Source organism: Diadema setosum, chromosome 8 (genome assembly GCF_964275005.1).
Source record: "Diadema setosum chromosome 8, eeDiaSeto1, whole genome shotgun sequence".
NCBI lineage: Eukaryota > Metazoa > Echinodermata > Echinoidea > Diadematoida > Diadematidae > Diadema > Diadema setosum.
In genome coordinates, this window is record NC_092692.1 from 9,525,194 (window position 1) to 9,550,329 (window position 25,136).

The following is a 25,136-nucleotide window of genomic DNA, read 5'->3' on the forward strand; positions in this document are numbered from 1 at the left end:
TACAGTTAGGCTGACCCTTTGATCATTTTGTTGTATAATTGAAAATGGAATACAGAAATAAAACTGAACTTCAGACTTAGAGGTGTATTGCTCTTTCACAAAGGACTATCAGAGGAAACCTTACAATCACATTCCTGTCTATTGAGCACAACTTTAATTGTATCCATACAATTAAATGCTGTCACATTGTTAAATTTTGTAATATTGCACTGGGAAAAAAATGCACTTCTGAATAAAACTAAACTGTAACTTAAAATTCAGAGCCGTATTGCATGTTTAGTTCATATATCTTATGACTAGGGAAACCTCACACTTATGTTTCCATGTATTGAGTGTCAACATATGATACCCACACAATGTCTCTTCTCCCTATCTAGAGAGCCTTTTCCCAGAAAGATAATTCTTTGAAAAGATGAAAATATGACCAGCAAATCATGAAAATCACTGTCCTGTCCTTGCACTCTTACGACAATAATAAAATGCAACGATAAAAATATCTCCCTGCTTCTTAATGTTTTCGTTTTTTTTTTCCAAGAAAGCGAGACATATGATATTTATATAAACAGAAAATCTAACACACACACACACACACACACACACACAAATACCAAGGCTAAAACATTTTCTGGGGATAAACAGAAGCCAGCAAACCTAAAAAAAAATAATAAGAAATAAACTAATCAAAATACCTAAAAGAAAATTATGGAGCAACATGCAGATAAAAATTTAAAGAAACTGGCTGAAACTTGCCTCAGCAGCTTGCCTATAGAGACTAATGCCCGAAATCACAAAGGTGGTACAATGAATGGGACCATGGTTTAAATTGTACCACCTTCGTGAATTCGGGCCTAAAAGGTGAGATGGCAACTGAAATCAAAACACAATTTTATGCGCCATCATAGCTTGCTTACCCTTCTAACAACCTCATTTCAGACAAGAATGCAAGAAGGTGAGTTGTTATTACTCACCAAGATGCCTCAAAACTTGCCTTGGCACATTGTTTTAGACAACAGCAACAACAATAACAACAAAATCCTTTGGAATATAAATGTTACTAAAGTTGCAATGTCACCATCTCATCTTGGAGAAGCCTTAACACCTTCTCTTCCAAAAGAAGATAGCTAGGTGAGTTTCAAAAAGTCACCTTTTTGCCTCATGTTTTTAAGATTCTTTGGGGAATAATGAAACAGTAAAGCTTACCAAATCATGAATGCATGCATGCAATGGGATTAACATTACAACATTCATACCTTTCCTGTACACATTAACACATAATTATACTGGAAAATGAGGAATGTCTGTGTGCATTTTAATTTTGCGAATTTTGCAAGCGCCAAAATTTGCAAAATTTAAATGCACGCGAAAGTTCTTGTCTACACTATATGCATTGAATGCCAGTAGCAATTCGCGAAAATTTCATGACCCTAAAAAGGCTGTTGGCCCCAAATCATGAAAATATCATGCCGCGAATATATCATGTTTTACAGTACAGGTTCACACATACCTGGTACTCATAAAACACATACACACGTCCAGAGTATTGTATAATGTGCCATTTTGCAGGATTTTATTTTCGTGAATTTCATGAGTCGGGTGCTATTTACGCGCACATGTAACTTTGATCCTGACATGAATGTGTTATGGATGTGTACTAGTATGCAGTACATGGTGCATAAACAAGGCATGTGATAATTGCTGTACTCCATGATCGCAAATTTATCTACCGGTACTCACAAAACTGTTGGGAAGTACTGATTCGTAAAAAAAAAAAAAAAAAAAAAAAATAGACTCACTAACTACAAATGTATGTGGTGTATACAGTAGTTTGCAGCATACCTGTAATCTGTAGACATCATTACTCAAGCTATTTCCTCTTAACATGACTGCAAATTAAGCCAACATATTATCCAATGATCCAGCAATACTTGCACTTTTCATCCCTAATAGCTGACATACATGTACAAGCTGTAGTATATACAGGTGGACTAACCATCTAGACAGAATGAGCACATTTCATTCACACATGCACATGCACTACACAAACACAAACACACATAAAAAAGGCTTGAAAAATAACAACAAACACACAAACATGTGAATATGATTGTCTGCCATGTGCCAAAAGCAAAGGTGGGCAATCAACATCACATTTGCAGCTGCGGTATTTTTTTTTTCCAATATCATTCATGTGTAATGGCACAACAACAACAACAACAACAACAACAACAAAACACATTACAAAACACTACAAACACACAAACAAACACGTCAATATAGAACTGTCTGCCATGTGCCGAAATCACAGGTGGGCAATCAACATCACATTTGCAGGTGCAGTAAATTTTTCCCCCAATAATACAGGTGTGATGGCACAACACCTGCTACCCAAATAATTGTATATCCACAAGTATGCACTGCGCTGCCCATCAACAGTCTGAGCAGAAACATTCTTGGCTTTATGCCAATAGCTAACAATTATCTCCCAGTGATTATTGATGAATGGAAGAGTGAAACTACAAACATGACTGATCCACAGTCTGACCAAGGAGGTTTAAGGAGTTCCATCTGGCTATTAATTATTCAAACAGTTGTCAGCTTTCTATTGATACACACACACACACACACACACAAAATCCACAGGTGCATATGTGCCTTTGATGATCAATATTCGACGCTGCCGTCTTGCTGAGCAATCTGAGGATCTATTTTGAATGTTACAGACATAACATTGGCTATATTTTGCTTGGTTATTCATTAAATGAAATGAAATCTCACTTAATGATAAAGCATGTAAAACAGAAGTCAGTCCTGTCCAGAAATTTGTGCTCAGGTATAAATGCAGAGCTGTATCATGTGGAAGTATTTAAAACTGTACCATCCTGGAAAGCTGGATTTACCACTTTTTTAATTCCCACAAATAAAATTAATGTGGAATAATCTTCAAGAATAATTCTTTATTTATAGGTATCTATCAGATTAGTGCCCGGGCATGCCCAGTCAAGTAATTTTGGTTTTCATTTCATCACTTTTTGTGCAATTTCTGTTCGCTAATCCCCATGTCTGTATCACATACCGGTACATTTTATAAGAAGGGACAGCGAAAAGTAATTACCATCACAAAGACGTGGATTATCTTCCTTAAAGGTGCTGATGATTATGCAATGAGACAAGAATTGATTGTCTTCCTATCTGCGTTGCAGAATCTGTTTGGCACATGCTTTAAATATTCGTGAGTGGCGGCATCAAACATCTAGCAAAGGAAGAGATGGTTGTGACTCCATTCTCTTGAACCTCCTTGGTCTGACTTTGATTATCAGCCATCTCTCATTCTTACTTCAGTGGAAAAAAAAAAGTGATTTCAAACTCAATTAAAATTCCTACAAAACTCACATGATTCACCTAATAATATTCACAACTGGAACATGTTATTCATTTTACATTATGTTGAAGTTTTAATGAAATTATGTTCAATGTTTCAATTAAAAAAATGAATCATGATTATAAATACTGATAAGCTATTATAGCATAGATTAAACCAGTATTGCACTGTGCCCTGTGCGCTATACCTACTGTACACTGCATACATGTACCACTGGGTCGGCAGCTACATATTGATATGTGCATTTTATAAACATTATTTCTCCCATATATTTAAATCCGGACAGGCACCAGTCCAGACATGGCCAAATAGCACAAGTTTGACTGTACAATAGTTATTTCAACACTACATGAAAGAGTATTATTACAAACTGATCTGACAAGTTTTGATACATGTACATTGTATCATTCCTGCACTTCTCACTGATGCACTGAGAAGCAAAGTGGCTTTTGTATTGAAGACAGCCGAGTTTTTGATCAAGTTTGCCTGATAACTTGGGTTCAACTCCTTCAAGCCTGACACCTACATTAGCATTGTTTGCAACATGGTACTGACAAAGGGGAACGAAACCAAATATACATGTGGATTGAGTAAATGCAGTGCCAACAATGAAGTACAGTTTGCCCCCCAAAAAAATTACAATCGGATTTTCGCATTGATTACACCCAATATGATTAAACTGTCCAAATGCTACTTCAGGGTCTTGAAAATATAATATCTTAGCTCTCTATTTTGCAGAAAACCCCATTCAATTTGGTTAAGCAGTCACAAAGAAATGTAGATTGTTGTAAAACATGTCATGAGTGTGAGTCTTCCAAGTTTAGTACTGATGCTCTTGGACTGTGAACACAATGGACAGAACATGGAAGGAAGAGATTCCGATATGCTCTACAAAATTCCTCATTTCTCTTCGACCACTGAAGCAAATCGAATGGGGTTAGCTGTAATACCCCTTTTATACTGGGCACGACTTTTAGCTCGCTTCTGAAGCGAGCTAACTTTAGCTCAGGCCAAGTCGTTTTGTACTGCCATTCTCGACCACCAAAGGTTACGTGCGAGACAAGACCTATCCCCCCCCCCCACCCCATTAGCCTGCTGTCCTTCCAACGAGCGCGAAAATTCAGTGACAGTTTTCATGCTTACTTACGAGTACGAATTCAGTTCCATTGTTATATGGTATGTTACTCGCGAAATTCAACCAGTCATCGGCAGATATATATATATATATATATATATATAGTGTATACGTACTGAGCTGGTCTATTTTTTTTTTTCTTATGATTGAACCATGTCGTTTGCTAGTTCAAAGAGTTCATTGCATTGAGAGTTTTACCGAACATCGAACATACCAATGCGCTGCGTAATACACAGCGCGCCGGTGGCAACAGTACAGCAGTAAACGTACATATTGGCAACCCAGAAGCACCGTACACACTTTCCGGTCACGGGTCAGTGGATTTAGCCGTGGCTTAAAGATAATATAAAGTTTTGGTACCTCAAAAGTTTCCCTGAATTTATTTGTCTTAGTTTGTGTTTCAGGTTAAAGTACCTTTCATATAACTAACACTGTGAGACTTACTCGCCCCAAAGTGCTCTCATGTCTTAGTAATCATGCAATTAACTGCGACCAGCAGCCCCATACGCATAGCGTAATGGGGCTGCGCATTGTAGCATTCAGGATCATGACAGACTAGTATCGCGGGTAAATATCAACTTAAAATCCAAAAATTTCTTCACTTTGAAGACTTACCAGTTAAGAAGTATTGAAAACAGGCTTCGGGCAACGTTTGGTTCTGCCAATAGTCCCTCTCTGTTCGAATTGATGACTGAATGTGACTCGGTCGAGAGGACCTTGGGAGAGCTACACTGAATTGACGGCCAGCGCATGCACACACAGACATCTTATCCGTTCATGGATTTGAAATTTGTGCGCATATGATGTGTGCGCATGCGCTGGCCGTAGTATTCAATAGTACAATACGTGTACTACTTGCGGTACCGCGGCGAGTCAAACTAACGGCTCTGGTACGAAACCATTATTGCATGATTACGAAGACATGAGAGCACTTTGGGGCGAGTAAGTCTCACAGTGTTAGTTATATGAAAGGTACTTTAACCTGAAACACAAACTAAGACAAGGAAATTCAGGGAAACTTTTGAGGTACCAAAACTTTATATTATCTTTAACGCGCGAACTTTTTATATTGAAGTTAGCTCGCTTCTGAAGCTGACCTGATCCATCCCCCTAGAGGGGACTAACTTTAGCTTGGACTAACTATTTTTCGACCTTTTATACTGAGAGTTAGCTCGCTTCAGGTGCGGACCTGAAGCGAGCTAACGCCCAGTATAAAAGGGGTATAAGATGTGGGCAATGAGTTATAGTTTCATACCCTGAAATTGTATTTGGATTGATTCACTATTTTTAAAGTTATCATTGTGGAGGGTCCCATTGTAATTTTTTTTTTGACATACGGTAGAACACATCAACAAAGTTTTTTGAAGAAAAGCTGAATATTGAGTTTTCATAGTTTCAGTGCAGCCATTGCTGGATGAAAAGAAAAAGGCGTGATATTAATTACTAAAAATTCTATTCTTAATGAACAGTATGCATTCCCTTGACTTGTTACTAACTTAAAGGTAATAACAGTCACTATGCTTTTTAAATGAGGTAGGTCAAGTGCTCTTCCATTATGCAAGAAAGTTATATGTTGAATTTTCTTTAAATTTTCTTTTATAATTTTCCATGTATGTGACATTATACTCTCCTCATCCAGCGATGGCTGCACCATTAATTAAACTTTTGAACAGATTGTCCAATTTTTCTCAACTTCACTGATGTGTTCTGCGATACACATTGCTGCATCCCCCCAAATCACATCTATTTGGGATTCCTTCTACTTTGAGCACGTAAAATCCAAACAAACGCAAAAGTAATAACCAAAAATGACAAGATTAAATGGAACTATGGTACCCAGTTTAATAACTATACACAACATGTTTCATAATGTGTGTGTTTTTCTTTTCTGTATGTTTATCTTTGAACAGTACAAATAAGAATTAATTGAGCTTCAAGTCAGGTTGATCTTAATTTCAAATCCCGCAAAACAGCCTGAAGACAAATTTGTTTGGCATCCACTGAAACCAGCATCCTAGACAGAACACAACAAACAAGTTTAATGTAATTTCACACATTTCAGTTTAGAGGCTCAGCAGTGAAAAAAGCTGGGCCTTGGGGGAGGGGGGGGGGGGGGGAAACCCAACAAAAACAAACAGGTGGAATTCTCATGATGAGAAAAGCAGAGCAAAAATCATAAAGCACAGCTTCAGGTGAATAAGATGTGAATCAAGTGGTGTGCGTGATATCAGCAAGGTAAATCCTACATGGATAGTTGTACAAAAGCCAAGAACCTAGGAGCCCGTTATGAATATGAGGTGATTTGTGAAGAGTTACTGGCAGAGCTACCTGCATTTGTACTCAAGATGAAGTACTGTGTAAATAGGCCCATTTACACTTGCTTGGAAAAATTGTGATTTTTCTAAAATCGAGACATTTGGGTGCAAGTTGCTAAGCAACTACACCCAAACGCCCTCGAAACATTGCCAGAAAAATCGCCAGCCGGAGTGCGATTTTTTGAAACATCGCGATGTTTGAGGCGTAGTTTAGCGAGTGTAAACCCAAGCTGCAGAAATATTGCGATTTTTCATCACGTGACTTTCGGTATCGGATTGCCCGGGCGTTTACGCATGCTCCCGATTGCTCTGTGGAACATGTACAGAGTACTCAGTATGTCGGCCGCTGGCCAGAATACAGGGTACATGCTGTACAGGTAAACGGCCGATCCTCGGCTCGTGGTCTCTCACCTCCCTGATGAAAGTATATTTATTATGAAAACTAGTAACAAAACTGAAGTTCTCCAACCACGTATCACCACCCCATAACGACTTAACCAAATAATGCTCTCCCAGAAATGCTTTGATTTTGGGAGTGCCCATACTGCTCTCGGTATACGTTGACTTTGTGGAATACAGGTCAGTACGTAACAAGTGTTGGTAAAACAGTAGTGAGTTCTTGCTGTCGCCCGATGAAATACCAGTCCTAACTTCAAATCCTACTTCTCACTTTTGTCATATCGGCGAAATTTCATGATCCTCCTGAATGCTAATTTCATCAACTTTCCCATACTAAGCAGAAGTTTTACACACCTGCTACGTATGTGATCTAATATGGCAAGCTTTATAGTTTTACCGTAAGTTTACACTCTCGAGAAACACAAATTTATGTGTGCATTGGACTGATAAAAAGCCCTGGCTCAATGTTCTAACCAGCTAGCTAGCTAAAATCTGGAAAAGATCTTTTTCATAGTTATTAATTCTTTGTGTAAGAACTTTAAATGGCATGACTCTCAATATATTGCTTTTTCACAGATAAACAGATCTGGTGAAATGATTTCACCAGATCTGTTCATCTGTGAAAAAGCAAGAGAGCCATGCCATTTAGTTGTGATAAAATGTTACAAATATTCTATTTCTTTCATAAAAGCCATGCGTCAAGAAAAACTTCACCATGAAACTCAATCAACTGATCAAATTTAAAAATTCAATCAAAAGGGAAAATCCAAAGACTTACAAGAATTTGAAGTTTGGTGAAAATTTGACAAATGTCAAGGGGTTAAAAGTCACCGTCAACATTCTAAAAGTTATCTCATGTACAAATGAGGTATTTGCTCCTATTTGTCAAGTGTGACACATGAACATAGCATGGTGGACCAGCTTCTCCCGCGGGAAATTCGGCTTCGTAGAAAAAACCAGAATTCGCTTCCATCGCTCTCCAAAACAACACCAAACGATCGGGGAGATAAAATAAGCTAAGAGAACCTTGAAACTTGAACACGAGTGATCGTGAAGTGAAAGAAAAACAGCGAAAATTCGAGCTCAAAATGGCGACCTGACCGCTAAGAAACACACGCTACGAATGAATTGACTGCGCATGCGTGCAAGTGGGATCTCATATTAACGAACAACGGAGATTACAAAATAAATACAACTTACTGGTGTCAAAAGGAGTACTTTGACATTAACAGTCTACATTGTGAGAAAGCTTGACAAATTGAGTCTGCGGGAAGCCGTCGCTCGTAAAGTAACGTAATATTTGAGTAATCTTATCAGACATCGTGTACACAAATTGAAATGGCTCATTCCCTAATCAAATTGGGGATAGAATCTGGTAATACTTGAGAAAAGTTGAGATAAAAATTCCCAAAGTTTATGGGTTAAGGCAATGAATACAATAAGGCAATAAAACACAGTCCCATCATCATTGGGGCACCGTATCATCATCGTGGGGACAGAAGACTGAACATTTTTGGGGAGTTTTTCTCTCTTTTTTTTGGGGGGGGGGGGTGGGAGAAGGGGTAGCAGGGAAAACCCCATGATTACATCAAAACCATGAAATCAATTTACAAACATCTATGCAAGTTGGATATACTGTTTATGTTATAGCTTGCTGGCATGTATTGTAAAGTTCCGTGTAGAAGACACACTTTTTTTCGTCGGAAAATATGAAAAATTGGGGGTGCATCTATACCCGGGTGCAGTCGAATCACGGAATGTCATGTACACCAAATTTTATAAGGTCAACTTGGGGCCATGTACGCCCATCAACCTCCGGAGGGTAAGCAATTATTAAAACTTACCGATAAACGAGCGATGTATCAATCTGGACACACACAACAGCTGTATATACGGGATAAACTTACATCGGCCTAGTGTAGTAACAATGTGTCAATCTGGCCATAGACAACAGCTGTGAATATGTGATGTATCGGTAAAACCTACCGATGTACATAAAATCAGTTAACCTCCGCCCATGTCTTATGAATATGTATGTTGAGTTTCATGAATATTTAGTGGTGCGACCAGATGTGTCTGGAAATAATCGGAGGGTAGTTTTCAGAGACAACGAAACATGAAATGTTGAATAACTTAAAAAGTACTCAACCGTTTCTCATAATTTTTCGTATGTGGATAGAAAGTTTGAGCAATTTTGGTCAATGTATAGTGGAGATATGAGAAGGTGAAATTTTGGTGAAAATGAGAACGCCCGATTCGCACTGCCTCGATGACGGTTGAAAATTCAAAACCTTTCGTGGGTTTCGGGGGAGTTAATTATAGTCGTCCGCTGCGACTGTACATTTGATACAATGCCTATAAACTTCTTATTTCATGAAAATGACTGTTTTGTTTTTATTTGTACACGCTCAACTCTTACAACACAATAGCGCCCTTCTGGTTTTCAGCTGACAATATATAACTTATTAAGCTCAATCAAACATGAAATTCAGATACATTGTCGCTGTATTCAATAAACACTGTTGTTCAATTTACAGACTCGAGCTCTGATATCATGTGAGAAATTGAGTTTGCATACAGTAAGAAGTGGTGAGCCTCCCAATTCAGCGACTTCTTGACTTTATCAGCATATAAATTCTGCTTTTTCTCAACCTGTCACAGTAATGATGATAAATCTATTAATAGAACAGCACAATGAGCACAGTTATACACGCAAATTATTAGGAGAACAGCAATGTCTCTTCACCAAAATCAGCACTGTCAAGATGACAGCTCTACATTGTACATCACAGATATTGAACATCACACTGTCAATGCTCCTGTATTCCCTCTCCCCTGGCATTTTAAGAATACTATTAAATATCAAAGATATTTCTTGTAACAAACAAAAATGTTGTATGCGAGTAACTACATACTTTAAGTGATGAGAAGAACTGAATTCCTGCCCTGTTCCTGTCATGTTGAACACTTAAAGTGGTTATCACCTTATCAATATTCGCTTCAGTTTTCTCAAACTTTTACAAACCTGCGGATTTCATTTTATACCAACATTTCTAAACCATGCATCATAGAACCCCTCTAGGTACACTACTCCTTAAAGGTAGGGGATACCTTTTACAGACCTCCCAAAATGCAGCAAAACATTAAATATGAACCTCAGGGGACTTGTTTAGGCCACTGCTGAGAAATTTGGAAGTCAACAGTTATCTACAATTTGAATAATGCACAAAACTCAACTACTCAGTAGTTCTGTGTGTCAGCCACACTTAAGCCTTTTTGTTGCAGTCTTCTGTATTTTTTTTTTATCTATAAACACAAATCTAAAAGTATAAGAGCTGATGTAATAACATAATAGAGTGTGTGGCAAGAATGCATATCATAGAAATGTTTGTAAGTTTTGATGAACTTTCTTCACAAAATATACATGATGGACACACATGCAGTGCATGGGTCTGCAAAGGTAGCCTAGTAATGTACTGGAAGTTACGGTGAGCCGCGAAAAAAATTAAATTCAAAATCTAACGGTCAATAAAAATGTACTAAATGTTACCTTCCACTTTCAATACTTTATGGGAGTTTCTAAAATGATACTCTCTTCAACATACCACTGTATTTATACAACTCTTCATTTAAGGCATGCAAATGGGATTCCCTACCTTTAAGACTCGTACATAGTCCATAAATCTGAAAGTAAAACCCTCCTTTTCTGTTCCAATCACACACACACAATCACACAGGATATCACAAAAAAATTGCGTGCAAGTGTTAAGTTTTACAGACAAAGAAACTGTTTTACGACCAATAGTTCATGACAAAAAAAAAATTTCAACAAACAGATTTCTGGTGTAATTCATCATCTTTTTTTTGAACTGGAAATGATCATACCAGTTTCATACAAGTGCGCTCCTTGTGCTGGTATGTTTGCTGGTTTGTCTGCCTGTTTGCTTTGTTCAGAGGGCACTGACAGATAGCGGTACTTTAGGGGTACAAACTTTTGCAGATCTATGTTATACACACACAAAAAAACAGTAGACATTTTGATCTTGAGTGAATGGGCAATACTTCATTCAATGCAAAAACATTCTATAACTCTTCCAGAAAAGAAAAGAAAAAAAAATATACAAGCATTGTATAATTTCTCATTGTGTATAATATCCCATCATGATGTGGGGGGGGGGGGGAAATGCTTTTAAAGCAAAGTACTAACAAAAATACATTGGCAATCATTTTTGGATGAAAGTTACATCACACCTGTCAAAGAAATTGAACTTTGACAAATGTTGTTTGTGACGGAAAAATTGATGATAGCTTGAAGGCCTAAAAATCAACACACCTTTCAACAAAACAGAGTTCCCCTTCATTCAGAGAGAAAAAATTAGGTCATGAAATGATTTTTTATTCTTTGGTAATTCTCAAGGAATTTCATTTTTTTCTAGAAAATGTACCAATACACAAGAGTAATGGTTGTTAAATTTCAGGCCAGATTTCTATAATATACATGACGTAGTTTTCAAACAGAAAAATTATCCCAGGACTGATCGTCTTTATGATTCTATATCTCCAGTACAATTATAGAGTTGAAGACTATCAGACCACTACAAAAGACCGCAGACCACAACCACATTATGACATGTGATATAACAATTATATCATAGAGTTTATCACCTGTCAATCATGTCCATTAAATATCTTTCAATCAGCATACTTGCAAAGGTACGTATCACTGAGTACTTACAGGCACTTTGTCATCAGAAGTATAATGAGAAGTCCTTCTAAGCTCCACTTTAATAATCAAACATGTTTTAAGTGTCAATCCATTTAGAAACAAATTTTGCACTTCTGGAATCACATAAAACTTGGCTATAAGACATTTCCACCTCACAATGCTTTTAACATCAATGAAGAAATATTTGCAAGAATAACGTGATTCCCTGCTGCCTTCAGGCAAACACATAAAGCCACACCCATAAATCATCTCTATGATATAGAATAGCATCCAACCTGATTCTCTTATTACTCAGACACATGCAGTTTTGTTTTGTTTTTGGTTTTTCTGCAGGAAAGTTCCCTTAACTCTTTATGTGTCACGTCCGCACTCTCGACTCAGTCGACGGCATGCCAAGTTCGCATATTTTGCTCAAAGACACAAAAACGCCCAAACCGGTCGATAAATTGCAACATGCCGCAGTACCATGAGAGCTTCACTCGCGATTCCATTCCTGTAACATGTAGCTTGCATCATGTGGTGATTGAAAATGACACAGTGTTCCTTACTGGATTTGCCAGTAATTTCTATGTTTCTGTCACTGTTTTTATTTTTCGTGCAAAAGTCATGCCTAGACAATTTATTAGCTACCGGTCATTTGAAAAATAAATAATCACTATTCAGAGAATTTACATCATGGCAAAGCCTGGCATTTTCTCTGTAACTTCATTCATTGCATGTCCAGCATAACAAAATCTTTTAAAGATAGGGTAGAATGGGTATGAAAAAACAGTTCTGTTTTACCGAAGCATGCCTACATACAGTAGCAGTCTCAGAATTATGTGGCACACAGGAGGTTTACACCATGGCACATAAGGAGTTAAATCTCTTCCTAGCCATGGGAGGGCCTTGCTCCAGAGTCCCCTGATGGAGAAATATATTATTTTAGCCCCATCATCATATGAACACTACATGGAATTCCCACCTGTATGCAATTTTATCACCTTTGTCCGAAGTGCCCATGGTGATTGGTAGCCAACATGACCATGACCTCAACACTATTTTATCAATACCAAATATTTACCACTAGTTACAGTATTATAATAAAACCCTACAAACCCACTAACATCATTCTATAAGAGTGGTAATACTAGTAGTCATGAAGCTCAACTGAATTTGATTTTGATGAGCTAAATTGCAAAAGTACACAGTACAAAAATCAAACTCTGATAAAAGGCAGTTGGAGTTTAACTGGGGCACTAATGCAGTTCTGATGGTATCTACCATAAACTGAAAAAAAAAAAATAGTACAGAGGCTGGTGAAAGGCTTCTGTACTTTTTTGAATCATTTTTTTTTTCATATGAAGTCTTTGTCATCTTTTTCTGCATAACTGATTAACAAATCTTAGTGGAGGTGCAAACTTTTGCACCATCTGATAGGACTGTATTAAGTGAGTTATCAACTCAGACCAAAATTAGTGTCCATTGAGGTTGATTTATCTGAAACTTCCGATTTTCATTACTTCATGTAAACAGAGTTAGCAAAGGGCACAGACTTCCAGGCTTATGTACTGAATTCCAAATCATGACTGTGGCAGAAATAGCATTTTTTTTTTTCACGATCGCAACATGCATGTTCAATACCCAACAAAATATGACTGGCTTAGAAATGGCCACTTTACGGCTATGAAATGTCAATACACAGAAGCCAAAAGACAACTTTAAAGTTCTGTAAATAATAGCCTGGTATATAACCTTCAATTCAGGAAGTATAAACACCTGTATAAGGTATTTCGCACTTACCCAAGAAATTTCTGAAATCTTGATGAGGCTTCGGGAACAAACATGGGCACTATTCTTGCATGCCTGCAACAGACAAAATTGAGAAGTCAAACAAAAACATTGGTGTACCTCTCCACTGATTTAAGTCTTCTCATCCCATTGAAATATCAAGACTCTACCTAAACCATGAAAAAAAAATAGAGAAATTCAACAGAAAGACATGCTGTCGAATTTCATGATTTATGGGAACCTTGTTTTATGTTAGTTTTATATGGAGAGTTAGATAGGAACATTAAAAGGTAAAACACAGCCCGAGAAAGAGACATACACGTACATAGCATGGCCGGCGCAGCCGTGGGGGGCGTGGGGGCTCGGGCCCCCACACTTTTTGTGCACCATACAAAGGAATACAAAAGGTGTCATCTCTTTGGGCCCCCACACTTTTTTGAACCTGGAAGTACGTAAGTGGCACTAAAATAGAAATAGATAGGGATCTTGAAGTATGGCGGCGGTAAGGTTATGTTTTCTCTGAAGACCTTTTTTTTTGCTTGTCAGCTGAAGAAACCCGGAAGTGGACGGGTAGAGCTGAGTTTGCTTGTCAGCTGAAGAAACCCGGAAGTGGACGGGGAGAAGAGATGAGCCTTTTGTTTGTTTGTTTGTTTGTTTGTTTTTTTGCTTATTAGCTCATCAAACCGGAAGTGGGCCCCCACACTTTTGAAATTAAAGAAAGGGAAACTCGAAAAGCACTCGGAAAGCAAAGACCTCCCCCAAGCTGCTCATTTCTACCCATTCACACAATGCTGAAAATCGCCCAATTTCTCATCATAGAAGCCTTTTGTTTACTTCATCAGCTTCCAGCTGTGTGGCGCATCGCCTGAGCAGAGCATGCACTTCAATGTGCATTTGCAAACTTCAAATACATGTAGCTCGAACTCCCAAGCTTATCGACCCTATCTAACAAAAGATTTTTTTAAAATCCTTCAAAAAATTTGTGAACAATCCCGGATCACTATTTTAATCATCTGTTCCTTGTATCATTTTCAACTTTTCCTTCAAGTTACATCTAAATCCGTTCACAACTTTTTGAGTTATCATGCAAACAGACAAATAAACAAACCAACACTGATGAAAACACAACCTCCTTCCTTTGGCAGAGGTAATAAGGAGAGTGGGGTGGAGGGAGCAGAGTTAAACAGCAAGGAGGGGGAGGGAAAAAGATAGGATGGAAAGAGAGGGAGAATGTGGGAGAGAGGGTGGGGGACAGGAAGGGAGGGGGACGGGGAGGGAGGGGGACGGGGAGGGAGGGGGACGGAGAGGGAGGGGGACGGGGAGGGAGGGGACGGGGAGGGAGGGGGACGGGGAGGGAGGGGGACGGGGAGGGAGGGGGACGGGGAGGGAGGGGGACGGGGAGGGAGGGGGACGGGGAGGGAGGGGACGGGGAGGGAGGGGGACGGGGAGGGAGGGGACGGGGAGGGAGGGGGACGGGGAGGGAGGGGGACGGGGAGGGAGGGGGACGGGGAGGGAGGGGGACGGGGAGGGAGGGGACGGGGAGGGAGGGGGACGGGGAGGGAGGGGGACGGGGAGGGAGGGGGACGGGGAGGGAGGGGGACGGGGAGGGAGGGGGACGGGGAGGGAGGGGGACGGGGAGGGAGGGGGACGGGGAGGGAGGGGGACGGGGAGGGAGGGGACAGGGAAGGAGGGGACAGGGAGGATGGGGGACAGGGAGGGAGGGGCAGGCAGCAGAGAAGAAGGAAGTAGATGAAGATTGAAATAGGGCTGGAGAAAGGAAGATCGTGAGATAAAACCAAGGAGGGAAGCAAAGAAGAAAGCAGAACAATGAGGAAAAGTATCAAAAATGAAAATATAAATCTATGCTTTGGAATCATATAGTACAACACAATGAACTTTGTTCATATCCACAATCTTTTTTCCCCCGATTTTAATGTTTCTCGCAAAGCTAAATACTACAATGTAAACACAAAGCAACCTTTGCCACGAACAACCTGGATACTAATTACTGTAAAACAAGGAATCTTCGCATGCATTTTAATTTTGCGAAATTCGCGAGTGCCAAGATTTGCGAAATTAAAATGCATGCAAAAGTTCTTGTATACACTATATGAATTGAACACCAGTGGCAATGCGCAAAAATTTCATGCCACGCAAAAGACCGTTGGCTCCAATTCGCGAAAAGTTTCATGCCACGAATATATCATGTTTTACAGTATTATAATAATGTTCATATCCAGTCCTGATCTTTTTGATGCCCATGTACAATTGTATCTCTGTAATTCTTAAGAACATTTCTGTTGTTATGAAAGTGTGCTGAATATTCAGACATGATTTGGTGAACATCTTTACATTACTGTGACAGAAGTGGCACAACTCGTAATACATATTTTGTGCCTTGTGCCTCCTGCTTATTCCAGGTGGCAGCCTAGGCTTTGCACATTAATCAATTATAAACTTCATTTTTGTTATAAAGAAAATTAAAACAAAACATGTCTGGACATCACATGAAAAGAGAGAGAGAGAGTGAGAAAAAAATCTTGCACACTCTGCACGTACATCTACATCTAGGTGTACTGCACATCTAGGTACATTGTATGATTACTAAATGTGACCCGCTACAACAAAAAGGTCCTTAAGTCGCGCACGGTCGAAGCCGTGAAAATCGAGTTTGAAGTCAGAGCATCATAATTGGTCAAAACTTACGATTTTCTGATTTTGACATATTATCTGTCGAAATTTTGAAGCAAAATGATGAAAGGAAAGACCAAAAAATAGCGTGTTTCTGGGCCATGTTTTTGGCGTTTCAACCAAGCAGAAACCGGGTTCGAAAATTTGGATTGAGCGCTACAGATAGGCTCCGCCCCTAACAACAACCGGAGTGATCTCATTGGTCAGTTTGCTGCTTGCCGCTAACCGAAGCGTGAAGTCGACTGGTGCGTGCGGGCGGGGTGCGCTATGCCCAGCCGCTTCTCCTGGCATCCTGGTCACTGATTGGTCGGTGAGGAGACCGCCGACGCTGTGCTTGAATGAGCATTACGGGGGTTGCTAGGGTTTACCTTCTATTGTCCGGAGGTGAAAACTGACTTGCGTGACCCTTGATCGCGATTGCGTCGCAAGGAAATCTTTTAGGGCACTTTTCTTGAAACAGTGATTTCCCATACGTCTCGACATGCTCTCTTTTAAACATCGATATCTCCACAGCCGATTTTTTTCATAAGATGTGTTATGTATCAATTTAAAGCAGAAAGATTGTGGAATTTCGTCATGCAATTTTCAAATAATCGACCTCGCCCGGCTTTAGGATCATTTTGTTGAAGCGGGTCACAAATATACCCCTGGCTGATTAATCTGAGTTTGATGGCCTCACATGTTTTATGGTTGCCAGATAGTTGGTCAGTTTAGTTGATTGTTTGATCTGTGATGTGGTTGATCCGTTGCGAAGTCATCAAATTTGTTGTACATGTATATCAGTAATTAAGCTGGTTGGATACCTAATTTTTCAGAATTGCCGGTTGGTTAGTTGGTCTGCCAGTTTATTTGGTTATTGTTCAGACATAATTCTTTGGTTGGTTGCATGCTGAGCGGGTGAATTGTGGATGTAAGACTTATTTTCATTTAACCCGTTCCTTACCAGAACCTGGTATACAAGGTTTCCAAGATAAAGACAAGAGTGCCTGCTTTCGTGGCCTAAATTCATGTTTCTTTGTATTAAAAAGTAAAGTCCCCCAAAATGGGTTTGATAAACAGATTAGAGTTTATTCTATCATCATTATGTTTGTTCTCTTTCTGGTGGAAAAATGCATATATCACAGTATTCTTTACTTTTTTCTGTTTTAGTTTGCCCTTGCCCCGCTACAAAACTCATATGAACATGTACATTAGCGATCAAAGCTGAGCCCAGTAGATATCTGTGTTCGCTGACCCCAGTCATCGCATTCAGGTGCCTGGTTTTGTGTAGAACAAAAGAGTCGGTGAGCCCATCAGCGCACGCTATATTCATACATCGCACCCGATCAATATTTCCATTGTTCAAGGGCACCTGTAGTTGACCGTGGAAAGGGGATACATGCACCGCTTGACTGCTTTCGCACAGGTGGATTACCAACCTGTCCGTTCTCTGTTGGCGGGCAAAAAGAATCTCTTTTGGGGACATTCAAAGTATTTAGAGAATTGCAGATGGAACGGGTTAAACCCCACCCATCCTACCATTTTACATATTACCAACAAATTAACCCATTCAGGACGCACATATTTTGTTATAACACACATTTCCCATAGACACCTGCCCAAGTATTCTCGGGACTCATCTTCAATGGGTTAAACTACTTGGTGTGCTCAAATAACATCTGCTCTTATTAACGCCAATGGGCAAATTTTAGCCCCACAAACCCTCCATTTGGAAAAATCTCATCCAACCTAACCTTCAATGTGTTTTGTTTTTCAACATGTTCACCGATTATTGGAGATGTATAAACAGACAAAAGGAGATCCAATCACATCTGGTCGGGTCAGGTTCTGAAATCAGGTGGTTTAAGAGCCTGCTATCATCGCAACTTCTGCTGCAGTATAAGCGCCAGGTGGTTTGAGAAGCCGCTTTTTAGCCGACCTGGAAGTTATCACTGAAGGTCATCACCTTCTCATGCACGATGTAAGCAACTCAGCTGTCAAAACCAATCTGCGCAGATAAAACCCGTGCAGATTGTACACTTTGGCGCAAAACCCTGTGCCGTATGTCAGAGGGGAGGATCCAGTTGGGCCAGCTAGGGCCTGCTTTTGGTGAGCAGTATCAACAGAGAGGCCGCTTTTTCAGAGTGGGCTGTTGAACCTCCTCGAGGAGGCTCTGAAACCCGCTCCCAGTATAAATGGGGTATAAGTTTCAATGAATGGGAATGATCTAATCTCCCTTTATCCCTATTGTGTTATCATGGCCCTCCTGTTGTACTAATGCACAGTATCTCTATAATAATAATAATAATGATAATAATACATACAATTTCTATAGCGCCGTTCTCCACTTTGATTAAATGCTCAAGGCGCTTTACAATTGTACATCAAAGCAAACAGACTGAAGATACAAGTACATCACCGTAACAGAAGAAGATGAAGAATAGTTTTAATGGATTATTGAATGCTGGTGCATGATTCAAACTAGAAAAGCACTCTGAGAGCACAGACCTCCACCAAGCAGCTACTTTCCACTGATAATCTTGCTCTTCCCAAAGAGATTTTTCTCCTCTCCACCACTGGGGAAAAGCTCTTTGGGCTCTTCCATAGAGATCAGTGATTTCCACACCCATAGGTATACATGTACATGCTGAAAAATCGCCAGATTTCCCAATATAGAAGCCTTTGTTACATCATGAACCCTCAGCTGCGCGGCGCGCCTCGACCAGCTGTAGAAACTGGAGCACGCAGTTTAGTGCGCATTTGAAAACCTCAAAAATGCGCAGCTTGAACTCTCAAGTTCACTGACCCTATCTGTCAAAATATCAAAAATCCTTCATAAATTCCCCCAAAATTCTCGCATCACTACCAAAATTTAATCGTTTGTTACTTGTGTCATTCTCAACCTTTCTTGTAAGTTTTATCCAAATCCGTTCACTACTTTTTTAGTTATTTTGCACACGGACAAACAAACAAACAAACAAACCAACGGTAATAAAAACATAACCTCCTCCCTTGGCGGAGGTAATGAATACCCCAGCACATATAAACGGTGTGATGATAAAATGCACCTCCTATTAAAGTGTTGCTGAACATTGTACTTTTAAACTTTTCTGTGTCAGGGACTGGACAGTGTGCACACTTCTATGGCGTTTTCTGTGACAATCCCCATTCCCCACACATAGGGTTAACTCGGTGTTTCTTTATGTATCTAGACTTCCAATCTAATATGGTATAAAAATGGTAAATGGCCTCGGTCATGAATACAATAAGACAAGATTTCACAGGTGGTGAAATGGGTGCTGTTCGTTATTCCGAAGGTTCGCTATTCTGAAGGGTCGTTATTCCGAAGGGTCGTTAATCCGAAACACGCAAATTCCCTATACCTAGAGGTTCGTTACTTCGAAAGTGAAAAAGGGTTCGTTAGTCCGAAAATTTGTGGCGATATTCCGAAGGTTTGTTATTCCTAAGATTGGTTAATCCGAATATGAAATTCGGAACAATGAACCTTCGGAATAACGAATCTTAGGAATAAAGAGCCTTCGGAATAACGAACCTTCGGAATAACGAGCTGTAACCGATGAAATATAGAGGGGTTCTAGTGTGCATCATCTTTCACCAAGTGCAAAATGTTCCACTGCATGAGTAAAGACGATACCCTCTCCTTTCTATATAACACCTTAGATATCAATAATAAGGTGACAACCAAATTTTTCTTTTATCATTAATCAAAGGCGAATTACACGCATGTGCAAGTACAAAATGTTCCACTGCATGAGTAAAGACGATACCCTCTCTGTTTAATACAACACCTTAGATATCAATAATGAAGTGACATCCAAATTTTTCTTTTATCATGCATGAATTACATGCATGGCACAGTTCAGTCAGTTATTAATGAAAATTTGATGGTTTAAATTGTGAACTACATGTATAAAGATTTAATGAGTGACTGACGATGTGCCTACATTGATTTAAGATGGGCAGCAAACGTGTTTATTGTGACAGAGGCGTGCAATGACCATTGCAAAAACTATGAGTTGATCACGAGTTGAACAAGGCAGGGCTGCCAACTGTCACTCACTGAGAGTGAGACTCACTCATTTTGGTCCTTTCTCACTCTAAAACTTTATTTCATTTGCATGCATTTCTATTGATCTCACTCATGTTGACTCCGAAATTATAGCATTGGCCTATGGGATCTCACTCTCAAGTAGTTTCCAGTGTCGGCAGCCCTGACAAGGGAGTCACTGTCAATTGGTGACATCAGCCATGTGCTATCCATTTTTGCTTGACAAAAATTACACAGCTCAAAAGCGACAGCGTGCAATGATACTTTGAATTGTATGTCACATGATGAGCAATCGACCAATAGGATCTTGATAGAATTGTTTTAGGTGTTGTATAATAGCAGCTGTAACAGCACACAAACCCTCAACCTTCCTTCAATATTATATCTTCTTCCACCACCACTAACTGCTTGACCACCGATCTTAGAGTTCAAGTTCCCTCTGTCCACCTGCCATTCCCTATTATTTCATGAGTATGCAAGACCGATGTCCAGCAAACTGAAGAGATACCTGCAACTTTACTGCGTGTTCATCCATAGCAATTGACCTGCTAATAAACATTTTAGATAGGCATAGATGGCCCTTGCTCTAAATAAACACAAATACAGGTACACCATAAGGGCATTATTAAAAGTCGGGGGCAAGTAAGGGAAAGTACAATGAGAATACATTTCTTCATGCATGGCATTCTTATTAGTCACATGTCTCATAGCAATATATACATGGTAAGATACATATCTGTGTAACATTGGCACTCAGTACACTGGTTTTATTCCTTGTCCTTCACATAAATAAAAAAAAAAAAAAATCCAGTTTGATGGTCTGGATGTTGCTGGTACGACTACATTCAACTGCAACTCCATAGCCACATGTAAGATCAAGCAAAACTCCACCCAGTACTTTGATATGATACTCACCTGAAAGACCTTCAGGTTTTGTATGAAGGGGATATGAGGGGTTTACATTTTTCAGGACATGAGAAACTAAACTAGACTCATGAACTCAAATTACATTCACATACTATATTCAAACTCTAATATGAATGCGAATTCAAGTGGGGAAAAAAAGTCACTTTAAGAATTTACAGTACGGATTCCTGTGTGTTATATGGTTTGACCTCTAAAACATGATTTGGGAGGAGGAGCTTTACACCTTGACCTTCTGACCACTTCCACTGCCAAACCACATGGGTACTTGGAGTTGATACATGTTCACACATTTGTAGTTGCCAATGCACTCCGCAGCTCAAATTATCACATGAACATTTCCCTCTTCAATTGCAGTGCAGTTAGAAAAGTTAAAAACAAAATAACAAACATGCAAACTTGATTAAAAATGGCACAAAGGATTGGAAAAAAGAAATCTACAATGGACATTCCTTTGCTTGCTAGAAATCTGCTACTCTTCACAAGGGTTTGACTTAACATTTCTGTTTACATTTTGTTTTATCTTCATTAAGGAAAATTCTCTGCTTTCATCTCCCTCCCACCCACCACAACATCATCCACTGAAGTAGACTAATCTAATTGAATAAAAATGTCTGGATAGGCATAAAAAAACACACACACACACACACACACACACACACACACACACACACACACACACACAAAGAACAGCATGACACCTGGGATACATTTAAATATCATCCCCTAACAATGGCAGGGCAGTCTTGATACTGCACTTTTGGCAAGTTTCCTTTTGGCAAAAGAAGTTGCATTCGATACTGTTTGTTCACCGATGCTTATGAAGTGTCTGGTTTCCACAAACATATACAATGTTATTTTCATATGCCCAAGTATTTAGCAGTGATTTTTTTTCATTCCTCTCTTTTCATCTAATATTAAATCTTTGTCTGGACTCTTCAGTGTTCATAACCTAAACTTGGACAGAACACACTCAGTACTCCTTTCACTCTCAATCTGTCTGTGTTTGTTTAAGTCTTATCTCTTGTAAGTTATCACATATTCTATGATATAAATAGTGTACATAGCTCGAGTGTTATTGAAAAACTTCACCAAGTAAGACACAATTTATGTTAAAAAGTACAGCTTGGCACTCCAATGCCTCATGTCAATAATGGATACAACACACACATATAGTAAAAAAAAAAAAAACAAAACAAAAACAAAAAAACAAAAAAAACAATAACAAGAACTGAGGAAGAAATGACAATAATTGCACTTATCAACATCAATACATCACTGTCTCTGGAAAATCAATTAAGCATTGCTCTTCACATTTTCTACATTACACGTTATAATAATGCCATGGAACCAATCTGGGAAGATAGCACTCATGGCAGGCACTTAGAGAAGGTAAAACAAATGTCACTCAATGGTTAAATACAAATCACATCCTATGTGACCACCAAGCTCAAAAACAACAAAAAGTAGGCCAAAACGAATTTCCGCTCTTCTACATCTAGTTTTAATGCTTTAAAATATCAAATAACACCACTTTAAACACTAGCGCTGATCCCAGACTGGTTGAAATCATGGTCGGGCCGGTAACTTTTCAGGAATTGCCAAATCTACTAGTCAGACATAATTAGTTTGAAAGGTAATGATAATAAATCTGTTTAGTTTGAAGCCACTTAATTCAGTTTTAAGGCACAAAATTATGACAGTAGGTAGAGAAAAGAATACCATACACTCCAAGGTGAGACAAACTGAAAAAAAAAAATGAGTTGTTCAATCCATATGACATATTTTGGTCCATTACGGAGAATCCTAATCTGCAACTTGTTGTGGGTTTAGAGCCAAATGGTCATAAATGCCAGGTACAAGTCATGGCCGGCACCATGTTTTCAAAAGTGGGAGCCCACTTCCGGGTTTCATGAGCTAACAAGCCAAAACAAACAAACAAACAAACAAAAAAGGCCTTCAGCACAACTTTATGCCTTTCTTCAGCTGAAAAGCAAAAGAAAGAAAAAAAAAAGAATACATTGTTGATATGCCTGTTGTTGTATGTTGACAGTCTTTGGGATCTTAGAATTGCCTTCACTTTAATATCTAAGATCAAAAATTTCCTTCCATTCCACACAGTGTGCACCCTGTTGAGTTTGAAAGGTAGAAGAACAGGTTTGAAAACTGCTTATCCAACAGTGGCGAGCCATTGGAGTTTGAAAGTTTGAAAGGTATGTTCTCCGGTAATCTCCCCCAAATGATAGGAAACTAAAAATGACAATCAGGTGTTTATCCAAGCTCCCGACTAGAAACAGCGACAGTGAGAACTCAAATATTAATAGTTGTTGGACTGTGCAGATAAATCTTTAAAAAGAGCTCACTTAACTGAACTTAACAACAACAAAAAATATTGAATACATCTTTAATTATCAAAGAGCTTTGTCCTTCAAAATGAAGTAAAGAGGAATAGCATGTTACCTATAACACTTTCCATTTTATAGTTACATCCAATATTTGTTGCAATACAAATTGCAAGACATATACCCTCCGCCCCCCCCCCCCTAAAAAAAAAAGCAAACAAAAAACAAAACAAATCTAATTTTTTTCTGGGGTTACTGAAGAAAACATCTTCAGTGTACATTGTATATTTTGCTGGCAGCCAACGCATTAATAATGGCAGCAAAAGCTCACACACAAAAAGGTACAGTGTACTTCTGCACATTTTCCTTCATGGAATGATATCAAATATCAAACACGAAATGCTACCTTAATTTCATGCCAAATGGCCTTGACATTTCTTAAGGTAATATTTGGGAGATTCATGACCCATAATCTGCCAGAGGAAATGTTGAGTAGTCCAACAATTCTAAAGGCATAAATACAGGTACATGTACATATACCTTACACAGCAAAATACTAAACTACATTTTATTCTTTTGATATGACTCCCAAATGGGTGTATTGTTCTACATATACAACATATCTGGTACCGTATTAAAAAAGCTATTGAGAGAATAAACATTGTAGATGACATTTCCATCATAGACAGCACACACCTTGTGAAATTCTGAAATATTACCATCAAATTTGACCTGGGAATTTTAATGGAGAAATCTCCCATAGCCTTTCTGATGACCACTCTCCTATGAAAAAAAAAAAAGGAAGCAAAAGTTTGATGATGATTTTTATCTCCGCTTATGAGATTATATTTTTGCTGGCATTGGTTGGATTGTTTGTCTATCTGTTTGTAAAATAAATCACAAAGTTGTAAAAAGATTTGAAAGGGTAAAACTTACACACTGTACAAGAAAAGTTGATAATGACACACGGAACAGATCATTAAATTTTGGTAGTAAACCAAACAGGATACAAACAGATCCAGGATACTTTTCTAAAAATGTTTTTGTTTTTTTTTAAGATAATCATCGGCAAATCAGGCAACAAAGTAGGAAGTTCAAGCTGCAAGTATTTGAAGTGTGCAAATGTGCACTAAGTGTGCGCTCGAGGTGCAGCGTGCAGTAAGTGCAGCGAGAGTTCCCAACATAGCAGTCTTTGGAAAATGGGGCCCGGGATGTGTGTTTTTGAAAAAGATGGCGTGTTAAAAACCGTATATGATAATTCTTTGAATTCAGGTTGACACAATGTTCTTACTATTCCCATGATTGCAACCACAGTTTCAATGATATGGTGGTTTCATTTCATCAAATATGTGATGCGACTTATAAGAAAACACACACAAAACATAGACTACTAAGTATGTGATGGGC

At 38.9% G+C, this 25,136-nt stretch overlaps 1 protein-coding gene across 1 annotated transcript in view; it reads right to left on the reverse strand.

Annotated features, from left to right (window-relative positions):
• Window positions 1-25,136, reverse strand: part of LOC140232038 (B9 domain-containing protein 1-like) — a 75,712-nt gene that overhangs the window by 22,787 nt on the left and 27,789 nt on the right. The window contains exon 5 of the mRNA XM_072312188.1: window positions 13,737-13,799. Coding sequence (XP_072168289.1) covers window positions 13,737-13,799 — 63 coding nt within the window. The remainder of the gene's footprint in view (window positions 1-13,736; window positions 13,800-25,136) is intronic.